Source organism: Oncorhynchus gorbuscha, linkage group LG11, assembly GCF_021184085.1.
Source record: "Oncorhynchus gorbuscha isolate QuinsamMale2020 ecotype Even-year linkage group LG11, OgorEven_v1.0, whole genome shotgun sequence".
Lineage (NCBI taxonomy): Eukaryota > Metazoa > Chordata > Actinopteri > Salmoniformes > Salmonidae > Oncorhynchus > Oncorhynchus gorbuscha.
In genome coordinates this window covers 22,417,947-22,442,266 of record NC_060183.1, presented here as the reverse complement: position 1 = coordinate 22,442,266, position 24,320 = coordinate 22,417,947, and the positions used below count along the sequence as shown (strand labels likewise).

The following is a 24,320-nucleotide window of genomic DNA, read 5'->3' as shown; positions in this document are numbered from 1 at the left end:
GGCTATTGGAAATTGTCGTTGTGCTTTGACTGTGTGGATAGAATGGATCGTTTCGGTGTGAACTTTGTATGATACTTGAAGACCGCAAAGTTTTTGTCACGGGAAACATGTAATGTAGCCTACTAACCTATCACAATAGTTACATTTGAAAGCGTCTCAAGTTCTGTTCTCAACTAGCAAGAATAACTGCAGAAAAGCATTGAAATCAAGACGGCACGTAACCTACTGATACTGTGCACTGTTCAACACGAGACACATTGACACAGCTTGTTTGTGTTCATTAAAAGGGCAACCACCAGACTGGTCGTCTCATACATAGCCAAACTACAGTATCTCCCAACTGTACCATGTAGAGAGAGAGAGGTGCAGAGAGACATGCCAAGTGTAAACGGATCTTTCCATCCATATCACATTACCCTTCCTAGAGATGAAGAATGACATGCAGAGTGAAAGACAGCATGTTGCTCCCTTGGCGACCACATATACTCCATTAGGGGCCTACGGCACCATGGCAAGTGGTAACTCTATGCTTTTTTAAAACCTGTTTATACAACCAGAGAGGGGACAAAGGATGTGTTCCCGTGTTTGTAGGGTAGAAGCAGAGTCGTCTCTGCAGGTAGTCCCGAGTGAAAGCCCCTCTAGAGGGATTCTCCATGGTAGAGATACTGGGTGATAGTGCGGGGGGGCCAGCTGGGGTTCATTCATTATAACATGATATTAGAAAGTCATTCATTCTAATGCTCCACACACTGAGGGATGCCATGCTATCTCTAAGCAACTTGATACGGATCGTAAATGCCATTATGATTATTGTTCATTGCAATGGATAGTCATAATACACTCAGAAACCCAATGAAATAGCAAGGAAGTGAAAGTAAATAGGCCTACAGCAAATTTGACCCAGCATAAACAGAGATAATTCTTGTTCCATTATGAGGTACTGTCTAAACTAATCACAGTGTACATATCTTGTAGTGCATTTGAGGTTTAAGAAAGTTTTTATTTTAATAAAAATGTAGCAACCCCTACAAAAATGTCCATTAATTAAAATCCACATAATAATTCATATTTCCTGATGCTGCAGGATTATTTTCCTACTGTAGTAGCAAACTGGCTCAAATGAAGATAGTACAGCTGTACAAGAAGCACATCCATTGGTAGATAACCCCTGACTCATAATACTTCAGACACAGGACACATCCCTTTCAGACAGGTTTACACTTAGAAAAAAGGGTTCCAAAAGGGTTCTTCAGCTGTCCCCATAGGAGAACCCCTTTTAGTTCCAGGTAGAACCCTTTTTAGATCCAAGTAGAACTCTTTTGGGTCCCATGTAGAAACCCTCTGTGTAACGTGTTCTACATAGAACTCAAAAGGGTTCTACATAGAACTCAAAAGGGTTCTACCTAGAACCAAAAGGTTTGAACCCAGTGATGTACTGTATATAAACCCTGGATTGATGATGTTATGTATTGGCCATTGAGACACTTTGAAGCCACCTGTCGGCCATATTGGCATAACCTAGTAGGAGCAGTCCTCCATAGGAATGAATGGAATTCTACAGTATTTCTATTAAATGTATTTAAGTATTTTTTGGGGGGGTGTAGTTATCTCCAAAAAATATACTTTAAGGAATGTTCTTACAAATATACAGTACCAGTCAAAAGTTTGGACACATCTACTCATTGCAGGGATTTCAAATCAAATCAAATCTACCGTTATTTGTCACATGCGCCGAATACAACAAGTGTAGACTTTACCGTGAAATGCTTACTTACAAGCCCTTCACCAACAGTGCAGTTCAAGAAGAGTTAAGAAAATATTTACCAAATAGACTCATGTAAAAAATAAGAATAAAAAGTAACACAATAAGAGTAACAATAACGAGGCTATATACAGGGGGCACCGGTACCGAGTCAGTGTGCGGGGGTACAGGTTAGTTGAGGTAATTTGTGAAGTGACTATGCATAGATAATAAATAGCGAGTAGCAGCAGTATACAAAAGGGAGGGGTGTCAATGTAAATAGTCCGGTGGCGATTTTATTAATTGGCTTGTGGGTAGAAGCTGATGAGGAGCCTTTTGGTCCTAGACTTGGCACTGTGGTACCGCTTGCCGTGCGGTAGCAGAGAAAAGTCTCTTCTATGGGCTTTCCTCTGACACCGCCTATTATATAGGTCCTGGATGGCAGGAAGCTTGGACCAAGTGATGTACTGGGCTGTACGCACTACCCTCTGTAGTGCCTTACGGTCAGATTCCAAGCAGTTGCCATACCAGGCGGTGATGCAACTGGTCAGGGTGCTCTAGATGGTGCAGCTGTAGAACCTTTTGAAGATCTGGGGGCACATGCCAAATCTTTTCAGTCTCCTGAGGGGGAAAAGGTTTTGCCATGCCCTCTTCACGGCTGTCTTGGTATGTTTGGACCATGATAGTTCATTGGTGATGTGGACACCAAGGAACTTGAAACTCTCGACCCGCTCCACTACAGCCCCGTCAATGTTAATTGGGGTACGTTCGGCCCGACTTTTCCTGTAGTCCACGATCAGCTCCTTTGTCTTGCTCACATTGAGGGAGAGGTTGTTGTCCTGGCACCACACTGACAATTCTGACCTCCTCCCTATAGGCCGTCTCGTCGTTGATCAGGCCACTGTTGTGTCGTCAGCAAACGTAATGGTGTTGGAGTCGGGTTTAACCATGCGGTCTTGGGTGAACAGGGAGTACAGGTGGGGACTAAGTACACACCCCTGAGGGGCCCCAGTGTTAAGGATCAGCATGGCAGATGTGTTGTTGCCTACTCTTACCAACTGGGGGTGTCCCGTCAGGAAATCCAGGATCCAGTTGCAGAGGGAGGTGTTTAGTCCCAAAGTCATTAGCTTAGTGATGAGCTTTGTGGGCTCTATGGTGTTGAACACTGAGCTGTAGTCCATGAACAGCATTCTCACATAGGTGTTCCTTTTGTCCAGGTGGGAAAGGGCGGTGTGGAGTGCGATTGAGATTGCTTCATCTGTGGATCTGTTGGGGCGGTATGCGAATTGGAGTGGGTCTAGGGTGTACGGGAGGATGCTGTTGATGTGAGCCAAGACCAACCTTTTTTTAAATGTATTTTTATTTCACCATTAATTAACAAGTTCTCATTTACAACTGTGACCTAGCCAAGATAAAGCAAAGCGGTGCAACACAAACAACAACACAGAGTTACACATGGAATAAACAAACATACAGTCAATAATAAAATAGAAAAAGTCTATATACAGTGTGTGCAAATGAGGTAAGATTAGGGATGTAAGGCAATAAATAAGCCATTGTGGCAAAATAATTACAATATATCAATTAAACACTGGAGTTATATATGTGCAGAAGATGAGTGTGCAAGTAGAGATACTGGGGTGCAAAGGAGCAAAATAAACAAAAAAAATTACAGTATGGGGATGAGGTAGTTGGATGGGCTATTTACAGATGTGCTATGTTCAGGTGCAGTGATAAGCACTTCATGGCTACCGACGTGAGTGCTACGGGCGGTAATCATTTAGGCAGGTTACCTTCGCTTCCTCAACCACGGGGACTATGGTGGTCTGCTTGAAACATGTAGGTAATACAGAATCGGTCAGGGAGAGGTTGTTTCTTTAGTTTTAATATTATCTACATAGAATAGAATAATAGTGAAGACATCAAAACTATGAAATAACACATATAGAATCATGTAGTAAGAACCAATAAAGAGTTAAACAAATCAAAATATAATTTATATTTGAGATAATTCAAAGTAGCCACCCTTTTGCCTTGATGACAGCTTTTGACAATCTTGGCATTCTCTCATTTCAATGATAAAAGTTAATTTGTGGAATTTCTTACCTTCTTAATGTGTTTGAGCCAATCAGTTGTTAGTGACAAGGTATGGGTGGTATACAGAAGATAGCCCTATTTTGTAAAAGACCAAGTCCATATTATGGCAAGAACAGCTCAAATAAGCAAAGCGAAATGGCAGTCCCTCTTTACATTAAGACATGAAGGGCAGTCAATCTGGAACATTTCAAGAACTTTGAAAGTTTCTTAAAAAATGCAGTCGCAAAAACCATCAAGCGCTATGATAAAACTGGCTCTCATGAGGATAAGTTCATTCGAGTTAACTGCACCTCAGGTTGCAGCCCAAATAAATAGCTCACGGAGTTCAAGTAACAGACACAACTCAACATCAACTGTTCAGAGGAGACTGCGTGAATCAGGCCTTCATGGTAGAATTGCTGCAAATAAACCACTAGTAAAGGACACCAATAACAATAAGAGTTTGCTTGGGCCAAGACGAGCAATGAACATTATTAACACATGGAAATCTGTCCTTTGGTCTGATGAGTCCAAATTTGAGATTTTTGGTTCCAACCGCCGTGTCTTTGTGAGACGCGGAGCAGGTGAACGGATGATCTCCGCATGTGTGGTTCCCACCTTGAAGTATGGAGGAGGAGGTGTGATGTGTGGGGCTGCTTTGCTGGTGACACTGTCAGTGATTTATTTAAGGCACACTTAATGGCTACCAAAGCATTCTCGAGCGATACGCCATCACATCTGGTTTGCGCTTAGTGGGACTATCATTTGTTTTTCAACAGGACAATGACCCAAAACACACCTCCAGGCTGTGTAAGGGCTATTTGACCAAGAAGGAGAGTGATATAGTGCTGCATCAAATGACCTGGCCTCCACAATCACCCGACCTCAACCCAATTGATGGTTTGGGATGAAGGCAAAGCTGTCATTAAGGCAAAGGGTGGCTCCTTTGAAAAATCTAAAATATGAAATATATTTAGATTTGTTTAACTTTTTTTTTGTTACTACATGATTCCATATGTGTTATTTCATAGTTTTGATGTTATTCTACAATGTAGAAAATAGTAAAACTAAAGAAATAACCCTTGAATGAGTAGGTGTGTCCAAACTTTTGACTGGTACTGTATACATTTTTATGAATGTATTTATGTTTAGCGAACATAATATCATTTAAAAGTATTAAGGTGTCTGTAATATAATAAATGTGGCTAAATCAAATGTAGATATGAATAAATGCATTTCTATAGGTTACAAAATATGTTTTGCAATAGTAGGGAGTGCCAAGATGGAGGCACAGTGGCTTCAACACAATGCTCCCTATCAGTCATTTTGTGTACATATAAATCATTCGTTCTACCTGGAACCAAGAAGGGTTCTTCAAAGGGTACTCCTTATGGGGACAGCCCTTTTAGGTTCTAGAGAGCACCTTTTTTTCTAAGAGTGTAGACTAATAATTACTGCTCATAATCTAAACTCTGAGCTAATGACAAAGTATAAATCCTTCTGTCGATTCAATGCTACAAGATCAAGTAGCTTAAATTCCATACATTTTCAGAATTACTGTGCTTTTTTAAAGATTACTTGGAAATAGCCAATATCCTAATGCACTACAACATTAGACAACAGAGAGAGACAAAGTTATAGAAGGCTAATGCACTGACGACGACAACTATTGACATGAATAAATCCCACTTCCCCTCAACTGCATCAAATAATCATCATTTACACCTCACAGCTGCCGAGACTTCCAATTAAGGTCTTTTTTCAAGAGATTACTTCATGGATAAAGAGTAAGTTACAGTGACTCATAAATATATTTGATGCAATTCTCACGAAGGAAAAAAAAACTTGAGATGAGTTCCGTCACAAAGATTTGACAGCAAACATGATCTGAATAGAATATCATGTCATACATGTATGTGGGCCTAATGGACACATGCAGCACGTCACTTATCAGCCAGTCTTGTCACTGTGGCATGACGTTGGTGCTTTGAAAGGCCTACTTCCGAAGACAAAGCCAACAACCAGAACGCTGAGAAGAAATGTTGGGAGCCCAGCCAAGTCCAACAAACCCGTCTTCTTCATTTGTCTACCATGTAGAAGGACATTTTTTTCTGCCCTAATTATTTTGTTAGTCCATATATTACAGTTCTCAGGCTGCAGAAAATTAATTGGAAGGAAAAAAGGTAGGCCAGGCAGTTGTGTATAATGTACAACAATTCATCCTCATATTGTTTTACATAGTGCCTGAGCACAGTGAGAGAGGGAGGTGACACACCATGTGCCTTCAGAAAGTATTCATACCCTTTGACTTACTCCACATTCTGCATGAATTCAAAATGGTTTGAATAGATTTTTCTCTCTCGCCCATCTACACACAACAGCCTATCATGAAAAACAGGAAAACATGTCTAAATCTAAATGTGAATTTACTGAAATTGAAAAATAGCACATTTCCATAAGTATTCACACCCCTGAGACAATACTTTGTCGAAGCACCAGTGGCAGCGTTTACAACTGTGAGTCTTTCTGGGTACGTCTCTAAGAGCTTTCCACACCTGGATTGTTTAACATTTGCCCATTGTTATTTTCAAAATTCTTCAAGCTCTAGTTGTTGATCATTGCTGGACAACCAATACATTTACAAACATTTCTAAAAACATGTTTTTTCACTTTAGTCATTATGGGGTATTGTGTGTAGATGGGTGAGAAAAGAACATATATGTAATACATATAGAATTCAGGCTTTAACACAACAAAATGTGGAATAAGTCAAGGGGTATGAATATTTTCTGAAGACACGATATATGTGGGGTAGAGAGATGAGGTACTCATGAACATAATGTTAAACACGACTATTATGTGACTTGTTATGTGACTTGTTATGTGACTTGTTACTCCTGAACGTATGTAGACTTGCCATAACAAAGGGGTTGAATACTTATTGACTCAAGATATTTCAGCTTTTCATTTTTTATTAATTTGTAAAAACAATTAAAAACACAATTCTGCTTAGACATTATGGGGTATTGTGTGTAGGCCAGTGACTAAAAAAATCTCAATATAATCCATTTTAAATTCACGCTGTAACACAACCATGTGGATAAGGTCAAGGGGAGTGAACATTTTCTGAAGGTACTGTAAGTGAAATGAACTGAACCGAAGCTCAATGCTTTTTCTAACATGGAAATCTGTTAGCAAACCCTGCAGTTTGTCTATAAAAGGTCTGACAGCAATCTACAGTACTTTACACCTCAGTGAAGAGAGGAGAGAAATAGGGGAAGGCCCCATCAAATTAAAGGCAGAGTTTTCATGGCCAGGGGCCACGGCCCTCAGACAGAGATGAGATGGCTAAACTGCACCTCTCCCCTCTGATTAAAAGCCTTGGAGACTTGAGGAATTATGACCATTGATTGGCCTATTTAGAAAGTGCTGTGGTTCATAAACTTCATCTACGTTGAGAAGCGACAGACAAGATTGTCTGTCTACTGTTGAAGGTTGAACAAGACAGAAGATAGAAGACACATCCAAGAGTTGCTGAATTGTGAATTCCCCCCAAACTCATTTCATCCATGTCCCAACCTGCAACCTGGCAAGTCGAGTGTACAGGGAAGGGTGAAACATTCCAGGCATTCCATGGGTCAGAGGCCTGAAAGGAGCCAATCAGAGACCAGCTGACAGCATTGCTACCTCCTCCCTCCTTGAAGTGGGTGGTGGATGTGAATGTGATGGGAAGGGAGGGGTGAGGCTGCAGGGAAGAGTGCCAAATTTGGCTTCAGACAGGTACAGGTACTGTGTGAGGGACGTGCAACGCTATCCAGGCACCAGATCTAGTCTTGTGTGGGGGGGTGGGGGTCTGGGTTTTCTCTATTGCCATCAAGCTTCTCCACAATGGCCAGAGAAACTCTCAAATCTCGTTGCTTCACTTGAGTTTAAGTACTGTCCTGGAATCAGTCAAACTGAAGGATGGTATTCACTTTAAACCAGTGGTCACCAAATGGTCGAAAGCGATCGACTGGCAACTCCAAGGCATTCCTAGTCGTTCACGGAAAATGTATATAAAAACAACAGCCATAAAGCCTTGCGTTCCTTCTTTTTTTGTTGTCTCGCACTGTTAGCTGTAGGTGCACTTGTTTCAGCTGCCCTGCACGCCGGGTAGTGTGCCCATTTTGAACCGTTTCATGTGTCTGAAGAAAGAAATTCCGCCTACTTGGCGTGCCTGGAGAGCAAATCAAGTGCACCTACAGTATAGGCCTACCGTTAGCCAATCGGATTGCTCAGATCACCGTGTCTGCACTCCGCAGCTTCCTTCATAGCAAATAGCAAAGTAAGTTGATACTGTGATTTCAAAACGTCTAAAACCATGACTAGAGAGAAACTGTCAACGTATACAGCAAAGAGCTGCTGTTTTATGAGTGAGTTTATGTTTAAGTTTTTATTCATTTATTTATTTATTCATTATTCATTTATTCAACATTTTGTAGTCAACACTGTTATGAAATGCGCTTCTCCACTCACGCTGCAACCAGCACTGCATTTTCTAATAGTGAGGAATATTTAACTTTCTCTGGTCATAGGAGTAACAACATGAATTTCTACATGAGCCAGAAATAGTGCGGTGTGACTCGAGTTTCGTCATCAGATCGAAGACGGTTTCCCCTTTTTGGTCAGTATTAGTGAAGGGGGATGAGGTGAGGGATGGTCCAACGGTGAGAGGAGGACCCTCTGATGCTCTCCGCTGAGTCGTTACTAGTTACCACAGCGACAAAGTCATAAACCCGCCTATTTCTACAATGTATCTTTTTTTAAATTAATGTGATTTTAAACCTAACCCTAACCTGACTAAGAAGGTGATCCCAGCTCAGAAAATTTTGGTGAGCACTGCTTTAAACCATCTCAGCTCTTTTCCATTGCATGAGACAAACTGTCTCAAAACCCTTTAATCCTTGACCTGACATACATACACAAATGCCCACTTTAAATGTTATACATGTCGTGATTGGTTGGTTTATTAAGCCCTCACACATTCTCTCTCTCTCTCTCTCTCTCTCTCTCTCTCTCTCTCTCTCTCTCTCTCTCTCTAGTAATGGGGAAATGTGTGTAATAAACAACTTTGTGCTCAGCCCTTAGTGTGGTGACACTAGACAGACCCATACTGTGAAGCCCTGACAACACGGAGATGGAACAGACAGGACATTGAAATCCCCCTAACTTAAACATTCTTGTGTCTTCAGAATTGTCCCAAAAACATGCCAAATGAACTTATGCTACAGTAAATACGGTATACTATATTACAAAAGCATCCTGGTTCACATTATTTGCATGAATGGCATAGAATTAAGACTGATATTTCATCTAACATACTTACACAACATATTCTAGTTTATTTATGCATTGTTATAAATCTATCATGACTTCAGTGGGATGGGCTCTTTTGAAGGTAAGGAGTTAAGCTAAGAGTGTAAATAATACTTCACTAAGGTGAAACCATTGTTGACATTCTGGCTGAAGGGTCTTCCACTCCTTCTAAATCTGTTACAGCTCCCAAACAGGGTCCTTGTCACCAAGTCCCACAGGCCTCCAGCCTCATTACCATGGCCATATGGTCCCCTTCTTACGTTGCAGCTTCTGGACGATGACACCATCCCTCAGGGGACAGAGCAAAGACGGTGCATCGATCTGGTGTCGGCAGGAACGCAACCATCCCATTGCATTGACTGACCAAGAACGAACTCTCAGTTTAACATATCAATCCACCACTTAGAGCACATGAAACAGATAGGCAGAGGCTTACTCGGACGAAGGCAGGAGTCATCAACTCCCAATTCTGCGCTTCCACTGTTAGCTCACAGGAAGTGCAGGGCTTGGTTTACAATTCTCTTTCCTGCTTAGTGCACGCAAGAAATTACTAGCAATTACGACGAGCACAAAACAAAACTCAAGAGATCAAAAGAACTAAACCTCTTGTGGATGCTGCAGAATGATATGGCCAGTTTAATTGGCAAGAGGAAGTCCTAAATACAACTGAGGTAGTCTAGGGTTCTTCAAAGAGCACACATAAGGACAACAGTGTTTGCTGTTCGGAGGGAGATCTATTAGAGCCTCCAATAGGTAGCTGTTAGGAGAGAGCAAGTTAAACTTGCCTACAGAAGCAAGCAACCACCAATTCAAACAGGCAAAAACATCCTAATGAAATGAATGAAAAAGGAACCGTCTGAAGGCTGATGCTATTTCAATTGCTAATTATTTCTTACTTTTTCTTGTGTAAATTACTCCATACAAGCACTTCGGTAATAACAACATACATGCATTGGTTACTGGCCAAGGCCAATGAACACTGTATTGCAAAACACAAACCAAGGTCTCAGTTGAGTGAAATGGCCTGGGCATATGTGGAAAGTAATGTGTGTCGAACCCCTGTTTGCGTTTTATAATGACTGCAAGGAAATGTTAGGAAATGTGTTGGAAATGAATTCAAATCTAATTTACATAAGTATACTCCCACCCCTGAGTCAGTACTTAGAAGCAGCTTCGGCAGCGATTACAGCTGTGAGTCTTTGTGGGTAAGTCTCTAAGAGCTTTCCACATCTGGATTGTGCAAGATTTCCCCATTATTATTTTCAAAATTATTCAAGCTTTGTCAAATTGGTTGTTGATCAATGCTAGACAACCATTTTCAGGTCTTGCCAGGGATTTTCAAGAAGAATTAAGTCAAAATTGTAACTTGGCTACTCACGAACATTCACTGTCTTCTTGGTATGCAACTCCAGTGTTGATTTGGACTTGTGTTTTAGGTTTCCTGCTGAAAGGTGAATTAATCTCACCGTGTGTGATGGAAAGCAGACTGAACAAGGTTTCCCTTAGCTCCATTACATGTATTTTTTCTCCAGAAAAACTCCCCAGTCCTTAGCAATTACAAGCATACCCATAACATGATGCAGCCACCACGATGCTTGAAAATATGGAGAGTGATACTCAGTAATGTGTTGTATTGGATTTTCTCCAAACACATAACACTAATATCTTTGCCACATTTTTTTGCAGTATTACGTTAGTTCCTTGTTGCAAACAGGATGCATGTTTTGGAACATTTTTATTCTGTACAGGCTTCCTTCTTTTAACTACAATGTTGTTGATTCATCCTCCGTTTTCTCCTATCTCAGCCATTTAACTGTTAAAGTCATCATTGGCCTCATGGTGAAATCCCTGAGTGGTTTCCTTCCCCTACGGCAACTGAGTTAGGAAGGACACCTGTATCTTTGTAGTGTTATTAATAACTTCTCCATGATCAAAAGGATATTCAATGTCGGCTTTTTTTATTTGTACCCATTTACCAATAGGTGCCATTCTTTGCAAGGCATTGGAAAACCTCCCTGGTCTTTGTGGTTGAATCTGTGTTTGAAATTCACTGCTTGACTGAAGGACCTCACAGATAAGTGTATGTCTGACGTGCAGAGATGAGGTAGTCATTCAAAAATCATGTTAAACATGATTATTTCACACAGAGTGAGTCCATGCAACTTATTATTTGACTTGTTAAGCAAATCCTGATTTTTTTTAGGCTTCCCTTAGCAAAGAGGTTGAATACTTATTGACTCAAGACATTTCAGATTTTCATTTTCAATGAATTTGTAAACATTTCTAGACATTTCTAGAACACTTTGACATCATGGGTAATTGTGTGTAGGCCAGTAATCTACATTTTTAAGTCCGGCTGTAATACAACAAAATGTGGAAAAAGTAACGGGGAGTGAATACTTTCTGAAGGCAATGTACATGTTCAAGACCGAGAAACTCCAATGCATATAAAGCATACTTAAGAGAACATAAGCAAAGGAAAACGTATTTGTGTGTGAGAGGAATGGTATGGTATTCCAACTGAAAATCAATAGTTGCTGTTCCTTGTGCCATAATAAGTTAAACCCTTGAGGATACATTTTCTTCGGCATAGATGCCTTTTAGGACCTTCAGTGCACTCACCACACAGACATGCTGCAGGCTGTAACACAGATCACCTGGCCACACCTGTTTCACCTGCAGCCGGGGGCTTCATGCACCACAAACAAATCTGAAGGGGCACAAAGTAATGGTGTGTAATGAGGAGCAAACAGATGGTGCACTTGACACATTTATGAAATTGCTTATTCCAGTTACTAATAAGCAGCACCCATTCAGGAAATTACCTTAACATCTGTTCAATCCCTGCGGATTGGTGAGGAATTGAATAATTGTATGGTTGAGAGGGATGAGGCAAAGGGAATGACATATAAGTCTGGCTGCACAACCGATTGGCAAACGTACTGCAAATTGAGAAATTATGTCAATAAACTGAATAAAAAGAAGAAGAAACTACAATATGAAACAAAGATAAATTACATAAAAAATGATAGTAAAAAGCTTTGGAGCACCTTAAATAACATTTTGAGGAAAAAGGCAAACTCAGCTCCATCATTCATTGAATCAGATCATTCATCACAAAACCAACTGAGTTTACAGTCTAGCCAGACACCTAGGTACTTATAGATGTCCACATATTCTAGGTCTGAACCATCCAGGGTGGTGATGCTAGTCGGGCGTGTGGGTGCAGGCAGCGAGCGGTTGAAAAGCATGCATTTGGTTTTACTAGCGTTTAAGAGCAGTTGGATGCCACGGAAGGAGTGTTGTATGGCATTGAAGCTCGTTTGGAGGTTAGATAGCACAGTGTCCAAGGAAGGGCCAGAAGTATACAGAATGGTGTCGTCTGCGTAGAGGTGCGTAGAGGTGGATCAGGGAATCGCCCGCAGCAAGAGCAACTTCATTGATATATACAGAGAAAAGAGTCGGCCCGAGAATTGGACCCTGTGGCACCGCCATAAAGACTGCCAGAGGACCGGGCAACATGCCCTCCGATTTGACACACTGAACTCTGTCTGCAAAGTAGTTGGTGAACTAGGCAAGGCAGTCATTAGAAAAACCGAGGCTACTGAGTCTGCCGATAAGAATATGGTGATTGACAGAGTCGAAAGCCTTGGCCAGGTCGATGAAGATGGCTGCACAGTACTGTCTTTTATCGATGGCGGTTATGATATCGTTTAGTACCTTGAGCGTGGCTGAGGTGCAAACTTAGGCATAACATGCCAACAACAAACGCTAACACTACGCATCCAAATATATCTGACCAAATTATGAAAGACAAGCATTGTCATTTTGAATTCCGTAAAGTGTGTGTGGAAGAGGTGAAAAAAAACATTGTTGTCTATCAACAATGACAAGCCACCGGGGTCTGACAACTTAGATAGAAAATTACTGAGGATAATAGCAGACGATATTGCCATTCCTATTTGCCAAATGTTCAATTTAAGCCTACTAGGAAATATGTGCCCCCAGGCTCAGAGGGAAGCAAAAGTCATTCCCCTACCTAAGAATAGTAAAGTCCCCTTTACTGGCTCAAATAGCCGACCAATCCGCCTGTTATCAATCCTTAGTAACCCTTTGGAAAAATGTGTGTTTTTTTGGAAAAACGTATTTGTGTTATGGTGTTACACCCCCTGCTATATTGTGGATAAAGAGTTACCTGTCTAACAGAACACAGAGTGTGTTCTTTCTGTAGCTCAGTTGGTAGAGCATGGCGCTTGTAACGCCAGGGTAGTGGGTTCGATCCCCGGGACCACCCATACGTAGAATGTATGCACATGACTGTAAGTCGCTTTGGATAAAAGCGTCTGCTAAATGGCATATATTATTATTATATTCTTTAACGGAAGCCTCTCCAACATAATCCAGGTAAAATCAGGAATTCCCCAGGGCAGCTGTCTAGGCCCCTTACATTTTTCAATCTTTACTAATGACATGAGGAAAGCCAGTGTGTCTATATACGCAGATGACTCAGCACTACACATGTCAGCTACTATAGCGACTGAAATGACTGCAACACTTAGCAAAGAGCTGCAGTTAGTTTCAGAGTGGGTGGCAAGGAATAAGTTAGTTAGAAATATTTCTAAAACTAAAACCACTGTATTTGGACAAATAATTTACTAAAACCTAAACCTCAACTAAATCTTGTAATAAATTGACTGCAAAAGGAAAACCAGCCATGTCGCAGACACTGACGTCTTGCTTCCGGACAAGCTAAACACCTTCTCCATCAGCTTTGAGGATAACACAGTGCCAACGACCGACGCGGCCCGATACCAAGAACTGTGGGCTCTCCTTCTCCGTGGCCGACGTGAGTAAGACATTTAAGCGTGTTAACCCTCGCAGGGCTGCCGGCCCAGAAGGTATCCCTAGCTGCGTTCTCAGAGCATGCGCAGACTAGCTGGCTGGTGTGTTTACAGATACATTTATTCTCTCCCTATCCCAGTCTGCTGTCCCCACATGCTTCAAAATGGCCACCATTGTTCCTGTACCTAAGAAAGAAAAGATAACTGAACTGAATGACTATCGCACCGTAGCATTCTCTTCTGTCATCATGAAGTGCTTTGAGAGACTAGTCAAGGATCATATCACATCTACCTTACCTGTCACCCTAGACCCACTACAATTTTCTTACCACCCCAATAGATCCACAGACGATGTGATCGCCATCACACTGCACACTGCCCTATCCCATCTGGACAAGAGGAATACCTATGTAAGAATGCTGTTCATTGCCTATAGCTCAGCATTCAACACGATAGTACCCTCCAAGCTCATCATTAAGCTTGAGGACCTGGGTCTGAATCCCGCCCTGTGCAACTGGATCCTGGACTTCCTAACGTGCAGCTCCCCATTTGGTGAAGGTAGGTAACAACCTCCACTTTATTGATCCTCAACACTGGGGCCCCACAAGGGTGCATGCTCAGCCCTCTCCTGTACTCCCTGTTCACCCATGACTGGCTCAAAGTGGAGGAGAAACCAAGCACGCCTCCAATGCAATCATCAAGTTTGCAGAAGACACAACAGTAGTAGGCTTGATTACCAACAATGATGAGACAGCCTACAGGGAGGAGGTGAGGGCTCTGGGAGCGTGGTGCTAGGAAAATAACCTCTTTCTCAATGTCAACAAAACAAAAGAGATGATTGTGGACTTCAGGAAACAGCAGAGGAAGCACCCCCCATTCACATCGATGGGACTGCAGTGGAGAAGGTGGAAAGCTTCAAGTTCCTCGGATAATACATCACTGACATCACTGACAAACTGAAAAGGTCCACCCACACAAACAGCAACAGCGCCTCTTCAACCTCAGGTTGCTGATGAAATTTGGCTTGGCACCTAAAACCTTCACAAACTTTTACAGATGCACAATTGAGAACATCCTGTCGGGCTGTATCACCGCCTGGTAAACAACCTGCTCTCCAGGACACCTACAGCACCCGATGTCACAGGAAGGCCAAAAAGATTATCAAGGACAACAACCACCCGAGCCACTGCCTGTTCACCCTGCTATCATCCAGAGGTGAGGTCAGTACAGGTGCATCAAACCTGGGACTGAGAGACTGAAAAACAGCTTCTATCTCAAGGCCCTTAGACTATTAAATGGCCATCACTAGCACATTAGAGGCTGCTGCCTATATACATAGACTTGAAGTCACTGGCCACTTTAATAAATGGAACACTAGTCACTTTAATAATGTTTACATATCTTGCATTACTGATCTCATATGTATATACTGTATTTTATGCTATTCTACTGTATCTTTAGTCTATGCCGCTCTGACATTACTCGTCCATATATTTATATATTCTTAATTCCATTCCTTTATTTAGATTTGTGCGTATTTGCTATATGTTGTGAAATTGCTAGATATTATTTGTTAGATATTACTGCACTGTCGGAGCTAGAAAAACAAGAATTTCACTACACCAACAATAACATCTGCTAAACACGTGTATGTAACCAATCAAATTTGATTTGAAATAATATGCAAATTGAGCAAGTTGAGGTGACTAAACTGCTTGGAGTAACCGTGGATTGTAAACTGTCATGGTCAAAACATATTGATACAACAGTAGCTAAGATGGGGAGAAGTCTGTCCATAATAAAGCGATGCTCTACCTTCTTAACAGCACTATCAACAGGGCAGGTCTTACAGGCCCTAGTTTTGTCACACCTAGACTACCATTCAGTTGTGTGGTCAGGTGCCACAAAAAGGGACTTAGCAAAATTGCAATTGGCTCCGAACAGGGCAGCACGACTGGCCCTTAGATGTTCACAGAGACCTAATATAAATCATATTTCATATTTATGTCAATCTCTCCTGGCTCAAAGTGGAGGAGAGATTGACTTCATTACTACTTTATGAGAGGTATTGACGCGTTGAATGCACCGAGCTGTCTGTTTGAACTACTGGCACACAGCTCGGACACCAATGCATACCACCCACAAGACATGCCACAAGAGGTCTCTTCGCAGTCCTCAAGTCCAGAACAGACTATGGAAGGCGCATAGTACTCCATAGAGCCATGAATAAATGGAACTCTATTCCACATTAAGTAACCGATGCAAGCAGTAAAATTAGATATAAAAAAAACAGAAAAAAATGCACCACAAACATATGAACAAACACATGCACACACACACACACGATAACATACTCACTATACACACACGTACACACGGATTTTGTACTGTAGATATGCGATAGTGGCGGAGTAGGGGCCTGAGGGCAGGAAGAGTAGCTGCTACCCTACCCTGTCTGTAAATTGGAGAATGAAGCATGTTTCAAACATCTGACACAGCCATAATCACTGTGCTGAATTTCTTGGTTAACAAATATATATATATATATATATGGAACATATATATATATATATATATATATATATATATGTATTTTTTTCTGCATATCTAAGCATACCTCTTGAGCTGTCTGTATCCTCCTGACTGGTGTTTCTTTTTTTAATGAAACTGGGTCAAAAATTGAAAGGAATGTGAGTCTTTTTCAGTACATTTAGTTATTGCTTGCTTTTCAAGTCTGCCAACCTTGGCAGCAGGCCTACAAGCTAAGATAGTTAGACAAGCTAGCTACTGTAACTTGATTGATAGCCTGAAATGGCTTCTTGGTAGCTAGTTATGAGGTTGGGAGATTGGGAACCTATCTAGCTAGCTAAAGACAACTTCATAGAATTGCTAGGTGGCTAGTAGAATTACAGAGAAACAACCCAATTATTATTATTTGTATTTATTTTTGAACATGACAAATCTGAGGGGGCACGTGCCCCTGTGAGCGTGAGGTATCTGCCTGCAGCTATAACACACAGCCCACTCAATAAGCAACAAGCAATTAAGTACTGATCTTATTCAACAGCTCTGCAGTTGTTTATCGTTTATAATCTCTTGTTGAGATCAGGGTACAAGAATCAGTGCCATGTTTATTATTATTAACCTTTTACAGCGTTGTAATAACCATTGTGTAGAATGACGGGTATGGATTGTCATGACAGCCAACGAGGGACAACATTATCAATTTAAGACCATTCTTATTATCATAATGGGACAACGCCTTAGTCGTTGAGCAGCACGTTCTGCTTTTAACCACAGGCACCGAACCCATTGTTTATCTCACACTTACTAACTAGAGAGAACAATTTAACTGAAATTAAAGAAAGTTGAGGAAACCTGAAAAATAATGTGAGTGATCGTAATGTCGGCCTACACTATAAATGTATGCTTCTTCTCGGGGGGTTGCCTAAATATTTTCTGGATACAGGTGTTGGCTACACTTTATCCGTACAAAAAGGTGTAGCGATATTGGCGGACCATATTTCATGAATTGCGTACACGCAAGCAAGGACAGCCTACAGTAGGCTATGGTCACTGAAGTCTATGTTATAGCCTATGTTTCTTTTAACCCTGTTATTTTATAGATTATATGCTATGTATGTTTATGTAAATGAAGCATTTTGTACGATTGACCAAATAACAAGCTCTTGAATGAAAGTATAGGACCGCTGGTTCCCGAGTTCGGACAGGTGTCTGACATGTTGAACTTGTACTGAATTATGAGATTGCGGCCAGCAGAATATAAAACAAAATAAACGGGGCCAATACCCGCTTATTTTGGACAGGTGTTCTAGTGAACTTCATAAAGTGGGCTAATCTAAACAGGCTCTACATCAAAAACTATTGAAGTTTCAAATAACTTGGAACCTTTCCGACATTAAAGACGTGCACATGAAAGGAAGAAAGGTGTTTTAAAGAGCAAGAACAGATGGAACTTCTAAGTAGCTCGTTTTCCTTTTATGTCGTTTCGAAACAAAGTGTACCTATCCAAATCGAATTATCAGTGGAACGCCGCCGATACACCGCCGATACTCACAGGTATTTCGTGGACCCTTCCGTCTGTTTGTGTAAGGCAACAGCAAATCCAAAGAAACTGCCCTTGGTTTTCCCTTCTTTGATAACTGGAAACCGTGAGTCTATATTAAATCCATTGCAGGTTAGAGTCACACAAAACACAGCCAAGGCCCCGTGGAGATATAGACTTGGGGCCATGTTTATTCCTTGCGCGCAAATTTCCCTTCCCGCAGCTGCACGATCAACGCCGGATTGAAAAAAAAAATTCCACTCTGAGGTCCCTGTACAGGCTATGGTTCAAAATACGCACTCCATTGAGAAACGTCTATCCCCTCTCGTCTTGTGGATATAACTGCCACTGCCTAGGTGTCGATGTCTGCCTCTCCTCCCTCCCCTCCCGCTTGTCCGCTCCTCCACACCCATTTGAACAAGTAGCCTACACGGACAGAATTCAAACCTGTCGCCTAAGCACTTTCACCAGTTCTTTCCGGTAGGTTGGAAGCATACAGTGAGTGGTCAGTGGAATTCATTATTGGCTTGATATAATATGTTGGTACTGCAGTGCACAGCACTTTGATAATGACAATGCACTTTATGCAATTAGTTGTGTAAATTCACAGCAGGGACTCTCTTTCTATCGCACACACGCGCACGCGAGCGCGCACACACACACACAATACTTGACTTTACCATATGCATTTGCCAAACGTTCAAACATACCGAGCTCTGGACATATCAGTAAATATGCTATTGATATTTCTCTAATGTTTGGTAATTAGATGTCACACACACACAAACAGCGGCCTTTTTATTTCTCTACAGGGGTTACATTTACATTACATTTAAGTCATTTAGCAGACACTCTTATCCAGAGCGACTTACAAATTAGTTGAATTAGATTTATTCCATGTGATAAACAAACACGTGCAGCATAATCCCAGAAGAGTTTGGCCAGTCTATTTCCCATGACTCATTGCTCATTGTTGTGCTGGAGTAGCCTTATCTAACTGGAGGTCATTCTGAACTGAGAGAGCTCTCAACTGGTCTCTAATGAATGTTTGTGGGAGCCAGCCTCATAAGAGCCGGGCCTCGCTCCTGACTCTCCTCTTCCAGGCCAACTGATTGGCATCGCCTGACCTCACATGAATGCCCTGATAAGAGCCACCCTCCACATTCACTCCCCAGCCTGCTAACTTGTTTCCCCCAGCACCCCCAATTCTTCTTCTTTTGACTCTCTTCTTGGAGCCAAAGAGTACTGGAGGGAGTCCGGGAGACCACCCTGACCTGAGACCATACTCCATCACCCTCCCTGACGATGGTGACATTGTGACCGCAAGGCAATATGTGATCCCTCAAGATATCGGCCATTTTGGCGGATGACTCCTGGTTCAGATCCTGTATCAGTGACCCACTTAACTGCTGAATTCCATTTCTGCTTTCTGGCAGGTTTGTAGCTCTAGGTGAAACCCCTCTTTCCTCCTCAAATAAATAATGACTTTGGAGATAACAGTTCAGTTTACATTCCAATGTGAACCAATAAATTGTTGTCACTTATACGGAACAAAAATATATACATATAACATACAATAATTTCTAAGATTGAACTGAGTTACCGTTCATATAAGGAAATCAGTCAATTTAAATAAATTCATTAGGCCCTAATCTATGGATTTCACATGGCTGGGAATACAGATAGGCATTTGTTGGTCACAGATACCTTAACAAAATGGTCAGAAAACCAGTCAGTATCTGGTGTGACAACCATTTGCCTCATGCAGCGCGACACATTTCCTTCTCGTAGAGTTGATCGGGCTGTTAATTGTGGCCTGTGGATTGTTGTCTCACTTCTCTTCAATGGCTGTGCAAATTTCTGGATATTGGCGGGAACTGGAATACGCTGTCGTACAAGTCGATCCAGAGCATCCCACACATGCTCAATGGGGTGACTTGTCTGGTGAGTATGCAGGCCATGGAAAAACTGGAACATTTTCAGCTTCCAGGAATTGTGTACAGATCCTTGCGACATGGGGCCGGGCATTATCATGCTGAAACATGAGGTGATGAGGCAGATGAATGACACGACTATGGGCCTCCGGATCGCGTCACATTATCTCTGTGCATTCAAAGTGCCATCGATAACATGCAATTGAGTTCATTGTCTGTAGCTTATGCCTGCTCATACCATAACCCCACTGCCACCATGGGGCACTCTGTTCAAAAAGTTTACATCAGCAAACCGCTAGCCCACACAACGCCATACACATGATCTGCGGCTGTCAAATCAAATCAAGCAAAAATTAATTGTCACCTGCGCCGGCAGGGTAGCCTAGTGGTTAGAGTGTTGGTTAGAGGTGGTTAGAGCGTTGGACTAGTAACCGAAAGGTTGCAAGTTCAAATCCCCGAGCTGACAAGGTACAAATCTGTCGTTCTGCACCTGAACAGGCAGTTAACCCACTGTTCCTATGCCGTCATTGAAAATAAGAATTTGTTCTTAACTGACTTGCCTAGTAAATTTTTTTAAACATTTTAAAATTAAAAAATACTTACAAGCTCTTAATCAACAATGCCATTTTAAGAAAATCTCTAAAAAAGTAAGAGATAAGAATAACAAATGGCCGGTTGGACATACTGCCAAATTCCCTAAAACAACGTTGGAAGCAGCTTTTGCTAGAGAAATAAATATTTAATTCTCTGTCAACAGCTCTGGTGGACATTCCTGCAGTCAGCATGCCAATTGCACGCTCTCTCAAAACTTGAGACATCTGTGGCATTGTGTTGTGTGACAAAACTGTACATTTTAGAGTGACCTTTTATTGTTCCCAGCACAAGGTGCACCTGTGTAATGATCATGCTGTTTAATCAGTTTCTTGATATGCCACACATTGATTATCTTGGCAAAGGAGAAATGCTCACTAACAGGGATGTAAAGAAAGGTGGACACAAAATTTGATTGAAATAAGCCTTTTGAGCATATGGCAAATTTATTTTATTTCAGCTCATGAAACATGGGACCAACACTTTACATGTTGCGTCTATATTTCCGTTCAGAGGTGCTGATATTATGGATCTCTCATATAACTTGTACTGTAGGTCCATAAATGGACATGCCGTTTGGTTGACAGTGGCACATTTATTTGATTGGATTTATTTAACCTTTATTTAACTAGGCAAGTCAGTTAAGAACAAATTATTATTTACAATGACGACCTACACTGGCCAAACCCGCACAACGCTGGGCCAATTGTGCGCAGCCCTATGGGACTCCCAATCACATCCGGTTGTGATACAGCCTGCATATATATAACATGGTTAACATGGTTAAAAAATTGTCACATGCATTCTTTTCTTTAACGTCCATCTAAAATGTATTTGAGTAAAAATAGACATAGATAGCTTTATTCATAGTGATCTCTCTACTTGTATTTTTAAGTTATCTCACAAGGTCCAGTAAATAGCATTTAACCCAAAGGTGAGTGCATAACACGCCTGTGTATAAAGTGTCAACAACCTGATGCTGCATTATCACGAATGCATCTTGTACAGCAGTGATGTTGAACAGATCCATGCAATAATGTAAACAAAGACTACAACTCTTGACCTCTCTGACTCGCTTCAAGACAGACGTCCGTGTGAGACCCGAGTTGATCTCTTAAAAGGAATTTGAGATAACTAAACGAGAATAGACAAGCGACATGAATACATCACGATGAATGCCGACCCCATTATTTCCAGAGAGAATTTACATCAGTTTGTATCTCAGCTGTGTACATCCCCCCCAGGCCAACACCACGCTGCCACTCAAGGAATTGCTCAGGACATTATACAAACTGGAGACCACATATCCTGATGCTGCATCTGATATGGCTGGGGACTTTAACAAAGGATATATGAGAAAAATGCTCCCGAAATTCCACCAACACATCTCCTGCCTCACTCGCGGGAAAAATACCCTGGATCATTGTTATTCTCCATTCCGAGACGGATACAAAGCCCTCCCCCCCTTTGATAAATCAGACCACGCCTCCATCCTGTTTCTACCAGCTTACATGCAGAAATTAAAGCAGGAAGTACCCGTAGTAAGATCCTTTCAGTAAGATCCCAACCGTGTGTAAATAGCAACATCCGCATAAAACTGAGCATGTGGACCAATGCATTTAAATCCGGTGAGATTTCTGGGGATGTGGAGGAATACAAAAAGATCAGCTACGACCTCCGGAAATCAATAAAATACATAAAAATACAGTACAGGGTACAAAGTGGAATCGCATTTCAACGGCTCCATTTTGAGACACGTGGCAAGGACTACAAACCATAACGGACTACAAAGGGAAAACCAGCTGTGCAGCGAAAACTGAGGCCTCCCTCCCAGATGAGCGAAACACTTTCTATGCTCGCTTCGAGGTAATCAACACCGATCCTCCTACGAGGGCCTCCTTTGCTCTAGAGGACTGTGAGCTCTCCATCTCTGTGGCCAACGTGAATACTCGCAAAGCAGCCGGCCCAGACTGTATCCTCAACCGCATCCTCAGAGCATGTGCACACCAGCTGGCTGGATTGTCAAAGGACATATTCAACCTCACCCTGATTCAAGATCTCCAACATTGTCCCTGTACCCAAACAAACTAAGGTAACTGGCCTAACTGACTATTGCCCTGTAGCGCTTCAAGAGGCTGGTCAAGGACCACAGCAGCTCCACCTCACCTGACACCCTGGACCCACTACTCCGCCATGCTGACCTCAACACAGGGGCTCCCCAGAGGTGTGTGCTCAGCCCCCTCCTGTACACTAGATACCTTCACAGGTCAACTCAATATACCCGAGATCCGACCCAGGCCCTATCGGGTTCAGGTCTGAAATGCTAACTTGTCCCTCGGGTCCGGGTCAGGTCCTGTTTGATTATCATCGGTTCTATGTAACTACAGCTGATAAACCCATATGGACCCGACCACGGCTCTGCATAGCCTATATAATATTTACTTTTTTTGTCACTCAGGTCCAATCGGGTCTGGTCTAGTCACAGACCAGTTAGGGTACTAAGACTGCTGAACAGCCAACCCTGGCTGTCTCTCTGCACAGACCTGCACCTTAGAGATTATTGTACCTTAGAGACTATCTGCACTGTATTTGCACTGACTACCCAGACATCAAACCCTTACATACAAACGTACACAAACATACACAAACCACACATAAATACACCCAAGCACCCACATGCAGTTATAACTCTCTCATACACAAACACAAACACACACACACACACACACACACACACACACACACACACACACACACACACACACACACACACACACACACACACACACACACACACACACACACACACACACACACACACACACACACACATACACACACACACACACACACACACACACACACACTCAACGCTGCTGTTCTTGTATATAGTATTAATTCCACTGCGTAACCAAGTCACTACCCACTTTATATTTGTAAATACAGTATAATACAGTCCATTATCACTATGCATACTACATTTCTTAGTACTTCTATTACTTGTTACTTTTTACTTGACTATTTTTATTGTTATTATTGTTATTGACTAATGTACTGCATTGTTGAGGGAGCTAGCGCATAACCATTTGGCTGCACCTTTTATACCTGCTCTAAACTGTGATTGTGACAAATACATGTTTATTTGATTTGATTTACATGTGTGCTCCCCAGACCCAAATGAAAGCCAACACCAGTTTCTGTGAACTTCCGGACAAAGGGCCTAAATCAACTGCCACTACCCCTAGATACCCTCTACCCCAGACCACAACTAACACATTTATCTCCCAGTTTTTCTGTTTTCCCTCCATTTCCATATTCCGGAAAAACAAGAACTCGTCTTCCATCACATTATTTCTCTGTTTACCTCTTTGTTGTAATATCTGTCTAATTGAATAGGTTAAATGTATATGTTTTCCACTTTTGTTTCGAATTTGGTTTGTGGTTGTCTCAGTTCCAGTCCCAAATGACTGCACAAAGTCTTCTCTGGGAGACATACAGTACTTTCAAAAGGAGTGGAGGGTGGATGGGTGGGTGGGATGGTATCAGGACTTCCTGATTGTGAACATGCGATAGCGGGAATTAATATAGTAAGCGTATCTGTCCAGCCCACTCATTGAGACTGTAGTGCTTTAGTCAACTCTGCTTCCCCGACAGATCTGGAAACAGACGTCACCCTCTCGGAGACAGATTCACCTTTTTGCCCTGCCCTCAATTTC

General features: G+C 41.9%; 1 protein-coding gene across 1 annotated transcript in view; it reads right to left on the bottom strand.

Moving 5' to 3' along the window:
* itga3b (integrin, alpha 3b) overlaps positions 1–18,442 on the bottom strand; it is a 54,223-nt gene extending 35,781 nt beyond the window's left edge. The window contains exon 1 of the mRNA XM_046368958.1: positions 18,092–18,442. Within this exon, the coding sequence (XP_046224914.1) occupies positions 18,092–18,267 (176 nt within the window). The 5' untranslated portion in view covers positions 18,268–18,442. The remainder of the gene's footprint in view (positions 1–18,091) is intronic.
* Positions 18,443–24,320: the final 5,878 nt, after the last annotated feature.